This window comes from Trichoplusia ni, chromosome 5 (assembly GCF_003590095.1).
Source record: "Trichoplusia ni isolate ovarian cell line Hi5 chromosome 5, tn1, whole genome shotgun sequence".
NCBI lineage: Eukaryota > Metazoa > Arthropoda > Insecta > Lepidoptera > Noctuidae > Trichoplusia > Trichoplusia ni.
In genome coordinates this window covers 4058487-4075796 of record NC_039482.1, presented here as the reverse complement: position 1 = coordinate 4075796, position 17310 = coordinate 4058487, and the positions used below count along the sequence as shown (strand labels likewise).

The window sequence follows — 17310 nt, the reverse complement described above, 5'->3', positions numbered from 1 at the left end:
TGTGTATCTAAAACTATTTTATAGTGTCATAGGTAAAGGCCAAATAATTTTATTAATTTATCTTTGTACTATTTTCTTCCTCCAAACAGATACGTCAGAACGTCACAGACGACAGAGTTAGACGGTCAACCAGTAGTAAAATCAATGACCAATGGCAAACTGAACTCACCCAATTATACAACAAAAACTATTATAACAGATGACGACAGACCTGACGTAAGAAAACTTAAACGAGTCCACAGAATGTATGAAGGACCAAACATTATAGAATCTAAAGGTATATTGCATCCCGAGACTAGAGAAATACTCACAGTCGGTCAAGCTATCAGCATGAGAATACTTGACGTAAGGACGGGAAGACTACTATCTTCACCTGAAACGAGACAAACGATGACAATCGATCAAGCCGCGCAAGAAGGTCTCATAGACCCCAAACTTGCTGCGAGGTTAACGGGACCATGCGGCATGACCGAAGACGGAAACGAAGTCACATTACTAGAAGCTATACAAAGAGAACTATACGACGCCGAACAAGGACTAGCAGATCCGGCGGAGAAGAGAATCAAGGTAACTGTCGAAGGTGAACGATCGACACAAGGAATGAGTATCTCGGATGCATTGACACGCGGACAAGTCGATTTACAAAAAGGTCTATACAGACTACCTAATGGAAGCTACATAACCATAGCCGAAGCCTACCAGAGGGGCTACCTCATTTATAACGAGATTATCAAAATTAAATCGAGCGCTCTGTGTCTGTCGGACGCGATTAGTCAAGATTTAGTTGATAACAGCGGTTGGATTATGGACAGGAATTCGGGCGAACGATTCCAAATTAACGTTGCTATTAAAAACGAGCTAATCAATCCTAACGTTAGGGAAGTAGTTGATCCTAAAAACGATACAAAAATAACGCTTGCTGAAGCGATAGAGAAAAATATAATCAATGTTAAAACCTCTAAATACGTACACAATGTAACAAAAGAAAAACTCACTTTCAAAGACGCTGCTAGCCATCGGTACATTTGCAAACCTATGACTCTCAAAGACGTCTGCGATAATAACCTTATGACTAACGATGGTAAGATTTTGTCACCAGCCAACAAAGCTCCCTTAAATATTCTTGAATCAATTTCCGTCGGGGTTCTTGATAGCGATAACGTTAAATGCATAACTAATACTACAACTGGCGCTCTTCTCACGCTATCGGAAGCATTAGGCGCCAAAATAATTTTACATGACAACAAATTCCGCGACAATTTGACGGGTGAAATTTGTACTATTCCGGAAGCTGTAGACCGAGGTCTTATTACATCAGTTTCTCAAAGGTCCATTTTCGACATTGACGGCTTCAAAGATCCCAAAACAGGGGAATTTGTATCCTTCAATGTTGCTTTAAGTAAAGGTAATCTCAAATATGTAAACGGTGAGACGTTTGTTAAGTCGGAAAGTGGAGACTGGGTATACTTAGAAGACTGCACTAAGGTGTCCTTAGTTAGGGCCGAAGTATTAGAAATGTTCAATCGTAAGATAGGTGTATATGATAACGGTAAGGAATTGTCAGTTTTAGACGCGGTGTTCAAAAACACTCTTGATCCCAAGACAGGGCATTTGTTAGATGCAAAAACTAAGAAACCTATTCCATTTAATAAAGCTGTAGAAATAAATATGATAACACCCGAAGGCGCGGCCTTATTAAATTCCCTTCTAAATATTACTTTGACGTTACAAACCGTTACCAAGACAGTTAAACGCTATGTAACAGTTACCAACACGAGCGGTACACAGAGATCTGAAGCTATAATTACGTTTGCGGAGGCAATTCGTCGCGGACTCATTGATGAAAACACACAAACATTCACTGACCCAACTACTGGAACCGTGTTCCCGATTCAGCAAGCCTTGGACCAAGGCCTATTAGGCGTGGAAAAGAACGAACCCCGCGTGGTACATATATCAGACCGTGTTTCAAAGAAAGACTTAGTACCGGGTCAAATTGTTGAACTCAAAATAACTAAGAAATCATTTATCAAGGATTTGCCTGACAGTAGTCCCGAAGGCAAAGTTGAACGAGATAACAAACCGGAAACGGTCAAAAGCCCAGATTATTCGTTGCATGAAGCTATGCAACCTCGTGAAGAGTTCGTACAGGAAATCAGATCTGTTACTTCCAAATCAGTTGTCACGGAACCCTCAGTTACTTCTATGACAATCAAAAAGAACACTATTGAGTTGCCTCGCGGTGGCTGGACATTAAAAGAAGCCATTGAACAAAATCTTTTCGATCCAGCTACAGGCATGTTTATAATTCCGGGGACAGACAGAGTTCTTGACCTCGAGGAGGCATTAAAACTTAACGTAATCAATGGAGATTCTGCTAATGTAGTTGATCCTAAAACTAAAAAAGAAGTTCCACTAAACAAGGCTTTAGATTTGCGTCTTATTGATAGTGTAGGTCGCTATAAATATGTCACAGAAATAATTACAATGAAAGAGGCAATCGAGCGGCGTTATATCGTTTTTGTTAAGCTAACCTCAACTATATCTTCACAGAAGGTAATAACAATTACGTCTGTAGCCGGCATGCCGGACAAGATGGAAATATCTGAACTAAGCAAATCTTCTTCGCGTGATGTTATTTCAGAAGACCAGTCGGCGCTTGAACCCGTTCAAGTGGCGCCTGGAGTTATATTTGATCCCTCTACAGCATTAGTTATTTCCACATCGTCAGGAGTTTCAGAAAATGTTCTAGAAGCAGTTGAGCGCGGAATGTTACCACCAAACAGTGTGACAGTTACTGAACCTGTATCCGGCAAGCCAATATCATTAAAACAAGCCATAGATCAGGGTGTAATTGATACTCGTACGGGTGAGTACACCCCTCAATCAGGTGCCAAGCTTAGTCTCGTAGACGCAGCTAAAATAGGTCTCGTTGCAGTAGTCGGTGCGCCATTAGTCGCTGCTTCTAAAGTCATTCAGGTTGTCCGGAGTACTATGGTATTAGATCCCCAAACCGGTGAAAGCGTACCCATGGAAGTTGCGTATGAACGCGGTTTAGTTGATCCAATTACTTACAAAAAGTATGAAGAATCCATTCGAGACAGAACCCCTGAAACTGAAGTAACTCAGGAAATTAAAACTTCAAGCACAAGTAGTGTTACTTATACCCAAGTCACAACTACTAAAACAATTCCCTCTGAAACAACAGTCACTGTTGTCGTAGATCCAAAAACAGGAGAAAAATTACCGATAGAAGTAGCATATGAAAGAGGGCTAATTGACCCCGTATCATACAAAAAATATGAACTCTCAATCAAGGAAAAAACGCCGGAATATACACAAAGAATTACAGGCTCACCTAGCAGTCATGAAGTTACATTTACTCAAGTGCTTAGTGCCACGACACCTGGTCAAATGGTTACCATGGTAGTCGATCCAAAAACAAACGAACAGATACCTATCGAAGTTGCGTATGAAAGAGGCATAATTGACGCTGTAACTTATAAAATATATCAGGACGCTTTAGCTATTAAACAGCAAGAAGCTCTGTTGCAGGCTAGTAGTGCTAAACCTGTTGTAGGCACAAGCTCAGTAACAGTCTCTCAATCAAGTAAACCCATTTCAGTTGGTGCTGCAGTTTCTGAAGGCTTTATTACTGTAGAATCAATTCAGAACAGCCTTTCAGCTGATAACAGAAAAGGTATAGAAAGTGCTGTTTTGCCTGAGAAATCGAAATCACGTCCTACTGACGTAATACAATTAACTAAGTCTTCTAGTTTTAGTGCCAAACCTAAATATAAAGTCAATGTAAGTAGGGAGGCGACTCCTGAACCACAAAGTCATGAATCTAAGGTAATCGTATTACAAAAATTGAGGAAGCATGTCATGTTCCCTCAAGAAGCGGTAGAAAAGAAAATAATTGATCCAGAAACTGCAAAGATTTTAGAGGGAGTCAAATCCCTGACTGATGAATCTGGTTCACCAATAACTCTTGAAAAGGCCATTGAAATGGGTTTAGTTGATGATAACAAAGGTAAAATTGTGGATCCTGTCCATGGTGACGTAGTTAATATTAAGGAAGCTATAAAAAGGGGTATACTAGCTGGTGAGGGTCAAGATGAAGTATTAATCCCATTAGCCAGAAGTCTAACAATACCTGAAGTACTAGAGCAAGGTCTTTTAGATCCGGCTACTGGGAAAATAGTTCATCCTGAGACCGGAAGCCTTTTGACATTAAGAGAAGCCATTATTTGCGATATTGTTGATCCTCTTTCAACTATTACCATTGGACCTGGTAAGGAAATCACATTAGCTGAAGCCATTGAGAGAAACTTTATTGACAATGATAAAAACATTGTTAAAAGTAGTGATGGTCCGCTAGATTTATTAGCAGCTGTTAACGCTGATGTATTCCCTGAACCCGATAATAAGCCTCTTATGGAGATACCACCAGCAGCTATGACACTTAACATTGCTATTAAAAAGAACCTAATAAATCCACATACTGGAGAAATGAGACATCCTCTAACAGGAGAATTGACCCCTGTTGGTGATGCCGTAAACAAGGACTTAATCATGTCTATTCCTTACCCGCAATCGTCAGAAACTATGACACTTGAGGAAGCCTTAGAAAACAGAGCCGTGAACCTAAAACAGGGCACATTTACAGACCCTAAGTCTAAAAAAGTAATTCCTTTAGAAGCGGCTCTAGAACAGGGACTACTTGCAGTCAAGCCAATGAAGGATATGCAAGCAGTTGGTATCGTAACTACCTTTTCCGAAACATTTACGTCTCAACACACAGTTACGACTAAAATGATTGAAATTCTAGCTGATTATGTCCTTGTAAGCGCGAATGAGGTCCAAAATGCAAAAACTGGTGAAATAATTTCAATCGAAGAAGCTCGCCGCCAGGGCATTGTCAAAGATGAGCAAACAAGCAAAGAACAATTCATCACTAGCGATACAAATATTAACTTTGAAGATGCTCTAAACCTTGGGTATATTAACATTGAAACTGGTACATTCACTCATCCTAAAACTGGAGAAACACTTACGATTTCAGAAGCCGTTACAAGTGGCATCTTGAATACAGAGACCCCAACAAAACCAGATGAACCATCACCTAAGAAACAATCATTGGAAATGTTAGACCTGAATGACGCCTTCGAACTTCTATTTGATGAGAAAACTCAAAAGTTCCGCGATCCCAAATCGCCTAATAAAGTGCTTACTTTCAAAGAAGCTCTTGAAAAGAACATCATTAATCCAGAATCGACTATATTTGACGTAGCAGCTGGTAAACCATTAACATTAAAAGAAGCACTAAAAACAGGTTTGATCGACAAGAAAACCGGAAAACTTAAGGAGCCTAAGACTGGCAAATCTGTAGATATTAAAAACGCTGCTAAGATGGGCCTTATAGCTGTAGTCGCTGCACCTGTGTTAGCTGGCATGGCTGTTGTAAAAGGTGCACAAGCAATAACGAGCAAGATAACACAGCCTAAGGAGAGTCCAGTAGTTGATTCAACCAGTCGTGTTATCACGCCTGGTACAACTAAAATGATTGATCCTGTAGCACAAGATCAGGCTAAGAAGCCTGAAGCGAATATTATTAAAAAAGAAGTTTCAAGTTCTGGACCGCAACCAGAGAAACAAAATGAGAAACCAACCATTCTATCACCGGAATCTGAAATCTCTGAAGTTCAATCCATAAAAACAAAGGATGTAGTTTCTGCTGAGAAAAGAATCTCTGAAAAAGAGCCCTCTGATCAAGTTCCTTCAAAGCACGATTCAAAAGTTGTTTCAGCACCGAAGGATACTGCTAAAGTTGAGACTATTGATACTGATGGTACAGCTGTCATCACTGAATCTCTGAAGACAGATAAAGATAAGGCAAAGCCTAAAGAAATTGGTAAACAAGACCAATACGAAACTGTTAGCGTTCCTAGCGAGAAAGCTGATGCATCTAAAAAACCAGACGAAATGCCAGTCACAGAACTGGGTTCCATTCGTGCACAGCCTATTGTAGATAAACCTAGTCCTATTCGAGATATAGAGCACGTAGTTTTTGAAGAAAAACCTGTCATACAGGAGTTCAGACAAACTACTGCTGAAGGCGAAGAAATTATCTCAGTAACAAAGACATCTGTTACCAAAACTATAATTGACACAGCCGAAGAATCTTACGTCACAGGCTCAGTAGATGACAGTATAACTAATAAAACACTAGAGACTAAAGACAGTAAACCCGGTGTCCAAGACAAAGTCGTAAGGGAACCCAAAGACAAGGTAAGTGATAAACCTAGTAGTAACCAAGAATCACCAAGAGAAACAAGTGCCACACCTGACGATGATTTCGAAATAATTGAAGAAATTCCAACCATTGAAGAAATGCGTGAAATTACACCGTATGATCAACAATCTACAACTGTAGTCAAAACTACCATTTCAAAAACCGAACCTACTGAGATCGTGACTGAACATAGCAGCACAGTTATAACTACATCGTCATCTACTGTAACAACGGTAGAAATAACTGAAAATCAGTCTACATCTTACCAGGTAATCACGGAAGTAACTAGCGGACCTCAAGAAGGTAGTGAAACTGTTATACAGGAATATCACGTAACTGAGGCTCCTGATGAAACAGATAAAGTTACAATCCAAGATTACGAATCACCTGATAAACCTGAAATTATTTCACATAAGGAACCTCAAAGCTCAACTGTGGAAAGAAGCGTTGTATCTGAACTAAAAACTGATAAACCCGTAGAAGTAGCTCCCGGAGTTATATATGATCCTGACACGTCAGTCCTTATCTCTGCCAAGGAAGGCATTACTGATAATCTGTTAGACGCTGTTAACAAAGGCATAATACCATCTGAAACTATTAAAGTAGTTGAGCCTAAGACAGGCAAAGAAATAACTTTGCAAGAAGCTATCAAAAAAGGAGTTGTTGATGATAAAACGGGAGAGTTGAAAGACAAGTCGGGTAAAAAGATTAGTATAGCCGATGCGGCGAAGATAGGTCTAATAGCTGTTGTTGGTGCTCCAATACTAGCTGCGGCTAAAGTAGTTGAAGTAGTCAAGAGTGCTATGGTAGTCGATCCTAAGACTGGAGAACAGGTACCTATAGATCAAGCTCGCCAAAGAGGTATTCTCGATTCTGATACTTACAAAAAGTATGAAGAAGTCATTAAAACTCATGCTCCTGGTTCTACGACAACTGAGGTAGTTACTCAGATCACATCGAAACCGGGCAAAGACTCGACACTTTCTGAGAAAGTTGTGGAAACATACACAACTACAACTACCACACGTCCAACTGAAGTAGAAATAACAGAAGTAACAGAATCCAGTGATTCTGTTGTCGCTGAAGTTATTACTACAACGGTTGAACAGAAATTGCTTGAATTTGGTAAAACCACACCAACAACTGCAAACGACAGTAAATCTATATCGGCAATGCTTATTGATGCTGAAAGACAGCCTTTGAGAGTAATAGAAGAAATTACTGAACAAAACGTTACTAAGGAAAAGACAGAGCTTCCTAAACCTATTTATGAAAATATACCGTTGATAGACGCGATCGCTAAGGGTAGAATCGAACCTAAAGTTTGTAGAATTATCATAAACGGTGTAGAATCTCCACTTACAGTGCAGGACTCATTAGAACAGGAACAAATAAGTAGGTTCGCTCCAGTAGATGTATTATCTAAAAACTGTGTTGTAGTCCGAGAATTCAAACCCAGTTATTCGGTAGCCATTTCCCATAGACTAACTCCAGAAGAATTATCTGAAATGGGTGTGTATGATATTGAAAAACAAGTATTCCTTAACCCCGAAACCGGTGCCAAAATTTCCTTTGAAGAGCTTGTTTACGGTCTTCAGATTTTCGATCCTGAGTCTATTTTAGTAAAAGACTTGGGATCCAAATCTGATGACTACATTTCCTTTGATGAAGCAATTGCCAGACCTATTATAGACAAAACAACAGGTCATATGGTAAATCCCAAGACAGGTAAACGCGTACCTTTCTTAGAATGCATTCAGTTAGGTTGGATAGTCGAAAAGCCCGAGGACGTCTCTGTTCCTGAACAAGTTACAATCGAGTCAGCTTTAGAGCAAGGCCTGTACAACCCAGCGACTGGAGAAATCAAAGATGTTAATACCGGAGCTTTAGTACCAATAGGCAAAGCTGTTGAATCCGGGCTGGTTGACCAGGAATCGTTGTTAATCAAAATCCCGCGTACAAACGAGATCGTTTCATTATCAGACGCTATTGAACGCGGCGTTATTGAAATTCACGAGGGAGTTATAACCATTGTAGAGACCCGTGAAATCATTGAAATATCAGTCGCTATCCAAAAAGGTTTAATAACCGTAATTAGAAGGCCCATTTCCATCGCAGCGGTCATTGATAATGACATGTATGAACCAACAACAGGAAAAATAAAGGATAAAGTAACAGAACAATTAGTTACTGTAGGTGACGCTGTAGACAGGAATATCATACACCCAACTATTTCAGAAATTAAAGATACAGCTTTAGAAAAGTTTGTTCCTCTCTCAGAGGCCATTGACACTAAACTCATTGATTCCGAAACTGGTAAAATTAAAGATAAAAAGACTGGTAAAGACATTCCATTAGACGATGCCTTGAAGAAGGGATTAGTTGCGACTAAGTCGGTTACATTCTCTCTATTTGATATAATTGAATTAGGTTATTACTCTCCCGAGAGTGGGAAAATAATGGACCCTAAGACCGGTAAATTGATAACATTAAAAGAAGCGATTGAACAAAAGCTAGTAGATCCATCTGACGTTAAAATCAAAGATGACAAATCGGAAGCAGTAGTGCCTTTCGACAGCGCAGTTAAATCAGGTCTTATTGATATAGAAAAGGGTGTCGTTACGTCACCCCTTTGTAACTTGAAGGACGCTTGCGATAAAGGCTATTTGTTAAGTGATTCCAAACCTTGGTCTTTGCAAGAAGGCTTGGTCCAAGGATTCTATGATCCCGAAACAGGACTTCTAACTATTAATGACGTGACTATGACGCTCGAGGAAGCGATCAAGATCGGAAATATTAACCCTGAAGCTCTAACAGTTAGGAACTCCATCACTGGAGAAATTATAACTCTGGCAGAAGCTATTAAAGCTGGCATTATTGATTCAAAGGAAGGAAAAGTTAGAGACCCCATATACGGTGACAAAATCTCTCTTACAGATGCTTCTGAGCGTGGTCTTATTGTTCCAGCTAAACGTAAACTTAGTTTACCCGAGGCTGTGTTCAAAGGCTTTTACGATCCAAAAACTGGAAAGTTCTCCAACCCGCTAAGTAAAGAAAAAGTGCCTACAGATAGGGCTATTAAGAAGCGTTTCATTGATCCACAATCCACCTTGGTTCACGCCGCCGGTAAAGTCATTCCATTTGAGTTTGCAGTAGACAGGGGTATCGTTGACAGTAGGACAGGTACCATCAGGTTAGGAGACGAAAATATTGATTTCCGAGAAGCATTCGAAAGAGGAATACTTGTCGAAGTTCGCAAACCAATGTCTCTCATTGAAGCCCTTGAAAAAGGTGTTTATAATGAGATTACCGGATTATTCATGGATCCTCAAAGTGGTAAAAAGTATACTCTAGCTGAGGCTATTAAAATGAACCTAATCGATGCTCATTCCGTTCACATCTTGGATAATAGGTTAGGTAAATGGGACAAGATTACATTACCAGAATCTCTAGAAACTGGCGTTATCGATGACCAAACAAGTAAAATTAGGAACATCAACAACGACAATGAAGAAATTAGTCTTCGTAAAGCTTTCGAAATCGGTTTGCTTGTGGACAGCAAGGCACCAATCAGCCTTCAGCGTGCGTTACACCAAGGTCTGTATGATGACAGCACCGGTAAGATAATCGACCCGGCCACAAACCGTAAGATCACTTTACATGAGGCGATCAGACGTTCCATCATAAGTCCAAAATATCTTTGCTATTTCGATAAGAAATCAGAAAAGCCTTTATCGCTAGGAGATTGTTGTCGCAGTGAAATTATTGATAGAAGAAGCGGTAAATTCCATGAGCCGGGTTCCGACGTCCAAGTCTCCCTGTCCGAGGCAATGAGTTTAGGTCTTATTGTGGACATCGAAAGCGCAGGTTTTACGCTTTACGAGACCTTAGCCATGAACATGTATACCATAACAGAACTTGCATTTATACACCCAGTGTCTGAGAGATTAATCTCTCTGAAAACAGCTATTGCAGATGAATTAATTAACCCAGAAACTTCATTAGTCAAACACATACCCAGCAGTAAATACATTAAATTAAGTGAAGCAATCGAAAACGGTGTTATTGATAGTGAAAATAACGTTTACATTTTACCCAACGGCAATCAAATTAACTTGTTAGATGCTAAACATCGCGGTCTTATAGTAACAACTAAGAAAAACTTGAGTCTCGAAGAGATTATAAGAAATGGACTTTTCAGAGCTGATAACGGTAAAATTGTTGATCCAAGCAATAATGAATTCATAGATATCAATAAAGCGATAGAAATTAAACTGCTTAACCCTGATCTTACCGTCGTTAAAGATAACTTCACTAATAAGTTCAAACCATTACCGGTTGCAATTCAGCAAGGAGATGTAGACGTAGGCAAGGGTAGGGTTATCGACACCAAAGCCAAGAAAACATACAGCTTAGATATCGCGTTCGACAAAGGTCTTCTAGTCACTGTAATCCAACCTATTACATCTCAAACGGTTACAAAGAAATACGTTACCGATTCCACTGCGTCAAAAGAACCTGTAATTAGGGAATTCACTCTAGATGAAGCCATAAAGTACGAATTTATCGACCCCGAAACAGCTCTTATCAAAGATCCTCATAAGAACAAATACATTCCATTAAAAGTAGGCATTGCTGAGGGAATTATCGATAAAAACGCTAAAGGTTCTTTCGAAACACAGAATAGGTCTCGTACGCTTTGCTTCGTCTTTGAAAATGGTTTAATCGTGTACGTCCGTGAACCACTAACGTTTGAGCAAGCGATTGAAAACGGTCACTTGAATGTAGCAACTGCGCGATTTACTGATCCACATTCCAACGAAGTACTTACGATTAGAGACGCGGCCTTATTAGGCTACATAGACCCAGACACGGCGCTCATAAAAGATAATCTCAAGAAAAGGTTGGTCAAACTCCCTGAGGCATTCCGTAAAGGCCTCATGGACGCTGAAAAAGGCAATATACTAGACACTGAAACCTCTAAACTTAACACTTTAACGGCTGCCATAGAGAGCGGACTTCTAATGACTCCTAAGAAATGCTTCAGCCTAATAGAAACTTTGAACTTCGGTATTTACAACCCGACAACCGGAGCTCTGAACGATCCATTCATAACCACTAGCGTGATGGACAGAAAGAGGTTGAACTTGGGCGAAGCTATTCAACAAGGAATCGTAGACCCGTCAAGTACTGTTGTCAAAGAACCAGAAACAGGAAAGATATGGCCATTGGTACAAGCGATAGAACAGAAACTAGTTGATCCCGTCGAAGGCAGGCTCATAATAGATCCAGTCAAATCGATCAGTTTGGACTTAGTCAAAGCTCTGAAGAAGGGTTACTTGCTGCCAGCAGAAACAAGGGTAAGTGTATTTTGTTTGGCTTTTGACGTTGTGCTTCTATCGAGCAAAGGTGTTGCTTTACATCTTCCTATTTTCATTCTTAGAAGGTGAACTCTATCTAAAGCGTTTGGCTTAAAACATTGGCATGGCACGACACCTACCGGAATCACTGTGTCGAATTTAGGGGTGTTGAGCAATTTGGTGACGTCACAGTTTGTACATTGTGGCCTACACTAATCAACATAACATTCAAACATTTTACTTAGATTTGAAAATATATACTTTATCTTAGGAGTAGAGACAGCACTTATACATACTATATTATTCACATACATTTTTGATTTCAGTAAGAGGTTAGCTTTCACTTCTTTAGATGAGAGTTTAAGCTTAAATCGTAGTGTAAACTTAAGTGCCTTGTGTTGTTCTTAAATGCTTATTTTAGGATAAGGCGCTCATCAATCTCTAGTCTTTCGAGAAGGACTAGCGATTGTGAAGTGTGCTTACCACCCACTGTACTAAGGCTCGATGTATGTTGTTTTTATTTTCCAGCCGTTGCCTGCGATGCTAAAGAACCCTTTTGAGCTAAATCGTGAATGCTTGCCTGTGAGGGATCATATTAACGACGATAAAAGAACCATCACCGTTATCGCCAAATACCTAACCTCCCATTCACATTGTGCTAAGAACTCGAGGTCGCGAGAGTGGGCCTGAGGGTCCATCCGACCGACCTCCGGCTTTATTATGTTCGCTTCCATTAAAACCAGTGTACTATGACTGCTGGTCCCGATCCGTTTAAGATTTACCTAGAGATTGTTTTTCAAATCTGATACTCATTCCTTGGAACCCGTGCTCACATGTTTTGGAATGCATGAACAACGCTATGCTCTTGTGACGTTGATAAAAGGCGGATACTCGCAAACATTCACAATATCCAATGGTAAAACATTTTCAACACACAAACACGGAAGGTAGTATTTATTCATTATCGTCTTTATTTAAACGATTTAAAGCCGGTGATGTGAGCATACGTTATGAGAAGTATGTGACGTAGCACCAGCCACTGTGAGCTCGTAAAGGAAGCCTGTTGTCAGTGTGTAAGCGAGACAAAAAAGTAGCTGTGTCTCGCTTCCACATCAGACCTGCTTCACGAGCCCATAGTAAGCACAGAATAAGGCAACGGTTGTTATTTGTTTTAATTCGTAAACGTATTGCAATACCCTATTACATTGTTATGGAGGTATCCATGTGAATGTAGAGCTACAAAATTGTTTATAGAATAAAATTCAAATCGCAACCGACTGCTTTATAAGATGCGTCATATATTTTGAATAGCGTGTGGTAGTCCTCTTTACGGCTGATATGTGATTTCATTTCAATATATCAAACAATTATGCAGTTTTAACCATTTAACGGTTGGTTTTTAGTATATTTTTATAAAGGCGTAACTGTAAATATTTTGACGAAGCTTTTATAAAATTGTACTCAAAATGACAATATCAACAATTAAAGGGTTAATTAAAATGAAATCGCATTTCCTTTTGTTTTAATTAAAATGTAAAGTACGTCCGAATTTAACCACATGTAAATTCTTAACTTTATTTTTATTCTTTCATTTACTTCAACAAAACTTTTTTTTCTAACTCGTTTTACTGTTCAAAATACTTTTTCAAAGTTTCAGATTTCCGAGAAGGTATTCTTTAACTTATTTTTATTCCTACTTTAACAAATAACTCTAATACAAACATTAATTATAAGTTTTATGATATCGGAAGATGTTGATACCATAATACGCAAGATGCAAGTTTATGTCAGAAATATGGAGAGCTTCATACTTGAAATTCATTTGATTTTGATCTCTATTCTGATGTTCAAAAGGATTAAAATTACTCTTTATAATTCTGACATCGACTCCCCTATATTTTCACTGCCTGCATGCTAAGCTTCGCATGGAACTCTTTATACTGTGTGTCGCAACGTTCCGTTCTGTTGTAAATGTCATTTTCATATTGTTTGTCACTGGCTGTCTGTTGTTGCCTCTTGTTTGATGATTCTTCTCGACTTTGCTTCCTATCTGCGTAGTTGTTCAATCTAGCTCTCTTACAGGTACAACTGGGTCTGCATGAGCTAATATTGGCATGTGATCACGTTCTGCAACCCAAAAAAAAATCGTCCGAAAATGATATTTAAATTTTGTCCTTACAATTTTCTTTTTTTGACATAACAAGTTATATATATCAATTTATATTTGCCAAGGCTTTGTAAACAGCGAATCTTAAAAGAGTTGCAAAACGTTTGTATAAAATATTTTTGTTGTCCTCGTCTCAAATTTTGTACAGAATAAATGTTACACAGTTTTTGTCACTGAAACTGCACAGAGTAGATAGATGCGTTGTATATCGCTGTAGTTTAGATGCACTTGAGCTAATGCTCCATGTATCTTGTTCATATATTGTTCGGTATACTGATGTTTTATTTTTATGTGTAGCAAGCAGTGGAAGAGAAATACAGGCTTTGCGATGAGACGTTGTCTAAGTTGCTGGAATGGATCGCCGTTGTTGAAGACAGACTCGCGAACCAAGAAGCCGTTAAGGAAGACATGGATGAGCTTCGCAACCAGATCAATATACTTAAGGTAAGTGACATTTTTTTTGCCTTTTATATTCATAAGAACGGGCTCAGGTGCGCAAGAACGACTATGATACGCTATGTTTTCAGAGTAACATACCCGATGAAGAAAATCGGCAATTTTTCTATGTAGCCATTTCATATGAAAACTTGTATGTTTTCGACCCATTTATACGGAACTCCTACGGAAAGCCTATTCGTCGCTAGTCACACTTGGACTTGAACGATCTTTTCAAAGCCTTTTACTACATTCTTATTGACTGTGCCGTAAACAGCAATGATACGTTTGACGCTTAAAGGCCCCACTTTGTACCCTATCGTTCTTAAATGTACAGGCACCTCTTCAAAATAATCATAGATATTTTCCCCTGTTAATTGAAATTCGCCATATATTTACCACTAATATGCCGTCGTACTGTTATTAACATGATCATTCTGTTCCAGCTTATCAAGGACGACCTGGAGAGCCACCAGCGTCAAGTGTCCGCGTGCGCCGACCAGGCCAAGCAGCTGCTCGTTTCCGGCGGAGATGTGCTGGCTCCTCATGAGGTACTATCAGATATATCACTCTTTGTATATTAAAATAGGGTTTATTTTCGTGTTTTTTAAAAATCGCTTTCTATATGTTGAATTGCAGTCAATTTTGAGCCTTATTTTTATTTAAAAAGAGTTTCTTTTTTTTTTTAGTTAAATTCTATAAGTTCATCGTCAGTCTATTTTGAAAACTATTTTTATAAAGACAGCAACTTTTGGCTTTTTAAGTTATATGCTATATGTAACACAAGCATTTTCAATAAAAATAAATTCGAATTCGATTAGTGTTTGCTTAACTATTGTATGAAGTTAAGTTGATAATTATGTCTGTAAAAATAGTCTAAAATACTATTATTTATGCATAGAAATGTATTTTTCGGTCTATTAACCATACACATGTCTTCAAGTCAAGATAGCTACGTCCTTCTTACAAGTAAGCATTGTCTAAAACAATCCCACCTGTTGCAGGTGGCAGCACTGGAGCGTGGAGTGCGACAGCTGAAGCAACGCTGCGACAAGTGCACCGACAAGTGCGATAAGATGCTGCGCAGGTTGGCCGCGGCTAGAGACGAGCTTGGCAAGTTCGGGTAAGCGAAAAGTTGACTTAGTTATATGTTAATAAAGTTGGTTTTGCCATGTCAAAAGTGGTAATTAAGTAACTGAAGTGACAGTAAAAAAAATATACTGTCATCTTCACCATTTAATTCAGGATCCAAACAGTATTTCTGATACTGAACACTTTTATGATACGATAAGTGTATACTTGAAATAGAAAAAAAATCTAAATGTTAGTTCTTACACTAGGACTAACTTCTAGCACTATTTTAACTAAGATGACCTTGATTATTATAGAAAAAGATCTCCTTACCCCTAATTTTCGATCTTCCACATTCTCAACATAATTTTCTTTCAGCAACGAACTGAACGCCTTTAACACCTGGATGGAAGGCGCGTACCGCACTCTGGAAGACAAGGAGGCAGCTCTCTCCAAGCTGAACAGCCTCCCCGACCAGAGCGAGGATGTCAGGGAGTTCGTCTCTGACGTCATCGCGCACCAAGCCGACCTGAGGTTCATTACTATGTCGGCGCAGAAGTTTGTGGATGAGAGCAAGGTTTGTGTTCGACTTAGCTTTGTTTGTTACTAGGTTTGTTTGAAGGAATATAAACGTCAGGGATTTGAATATAAACTCATGCTAAAATCAATCAAAACCGATAATTTTAAATGTCTACTAAGATTGTATTATCGTTTACAAAACGTAATTAATTTTTAAAACAAAATTGTATAAAAATGGAATGGAATAAACTAATAAAAAAACATTAAATACTTCGTTACCTACACTGCACAGTATATTCTACTTTTTAAACATACAATTAGAAATGTGACAAATACCAGCCGATTAACTGGTCTTTTCAAATTCTCATCTATCTAATTAGACCTTTAGATTTAGATCTAAACTACTCGCGACTAGTATTCTGTACCATTTATTTGTTTTCACCAGGAGTTCCTAACCATCCTCAACGAGTACCGCACCTCGCTCCCGTCCCGCCTGTCCCACATCCCGGCGCGGGGCGAGAGCGCGGTGCGGGGCGCGGCGGGGGGCGCGCGCCGCCGACACGCGGAACTGTGCGCGAGGGCGCAGCGTCTGCAGGAGAGGCTGCGCGGGGCTGCTGACGTCACCAGGCTCTACCATGATGCCATGAACAGGGCGCAGAGGTGGATCACTGATGTGAGTATGATGTTAGAGGAATGAGCATGTGGAAAAGTGGATAATGACCAAATCTGTTGAGGTTATTAAATTGTAAGACTACATAAGATTTTTTTGGATTTTCAAAATGAGTGAAAAATGTGAATATGAAACTTTGTTATGATTTGTTCAGAATTCTGAATTGAGACATGGATATTGATGCTTGCACTGTTAAGTTAGAAATATAACAACTCAATCGTGATGTCAAAAGTACATGTGTTGCAACGTTACGTCACAAAACAAGCTGACAAACGTTAAACAAAAAGTACATCAACATTACAGGCGGATGCAATAACAACGATAATTTCAACCCTAATGATTACGTTATAAGATCTAAATTCGTCTGCATGTATATCAATATACAGAATTTATCCTATTTCATGATTTTAATGAACCTCTTTGCTCTTACAGACCAATGCAATAACAACCCTAATAGTTACAAGTTAAGATCTAAATTCATCTACATCTATATATACAGAATTTCTCCTGTCCCATGATTTTAATAAACCTCTTTGCTTCTAGATCGAGCCACAAGTCCGCTCAGTACTCTCCGAGCCGGTCGGCGGAGAGCCGCGCGCCGTCGAGTCACAACTCTCGAAAGCGAAGACGCTGCACAACGAGATCGTGTCGCAAGGACGACTTATTGATAATGTTAAGGATGTAAGTATAATCATCTGTGAATGTTTTTAATAGGGAATTATTGATAAGTAATTGTTCAGCGTCAAGAGATCTATTGTATGACATTGAGATTAGACGCTGTAATAGAGATGAC

At 39.2% G+C, this 17310-nt stretch overlaps 1 protein-coding gene across 31 annotated transcripts in view; it reads left to right on the top strand.

Moving 5' to 3' along the window:
- Positions 1 to 17310, top strand: part of LOC113494126 (microtubule-actin cross-linking factor 1) — a 213712-nt gene that overhangs the window by 139962 nt on the left and 56440 nt on the right. For 27 of the 31 annotated variants that reach the window (XM_026872294.1, XM_026872309.1, XM_026872291.1 and 24 more), the window contains 7 exons: positions 90 to 11655; positions 14120 to 14266; positions 14704 to 14808; positions 15262 to 15380; positions 15707 to 15905; positions 16293 to 16520; positions 17061 to 17198. In XM_026872294.1, the coding sequence (XP_026728095.1) occupies positions 90 to 11655; positions 14120 to 14266; positions 14704 to 14808; positions 15262 to 15380; positions 15707 to 15905; positions 16293 to 16520; positions 17061 to 17198 (12502 nt within the window). The remainder of the gene's footprint in view (positions 1 to 89; positions 11656 to 14119; positions 14267 to 14703; positions 14809 to 15261; positions 15381 to 15706; positions 15906 to 16292; positions 16521 to 17060; positions 17199 to 17310) is intronic. The other 4 variants (XM_026872310.1, XM_026872306.1, XM_026872308.1 and 1 more) reach the window with 2 other exon arrangements.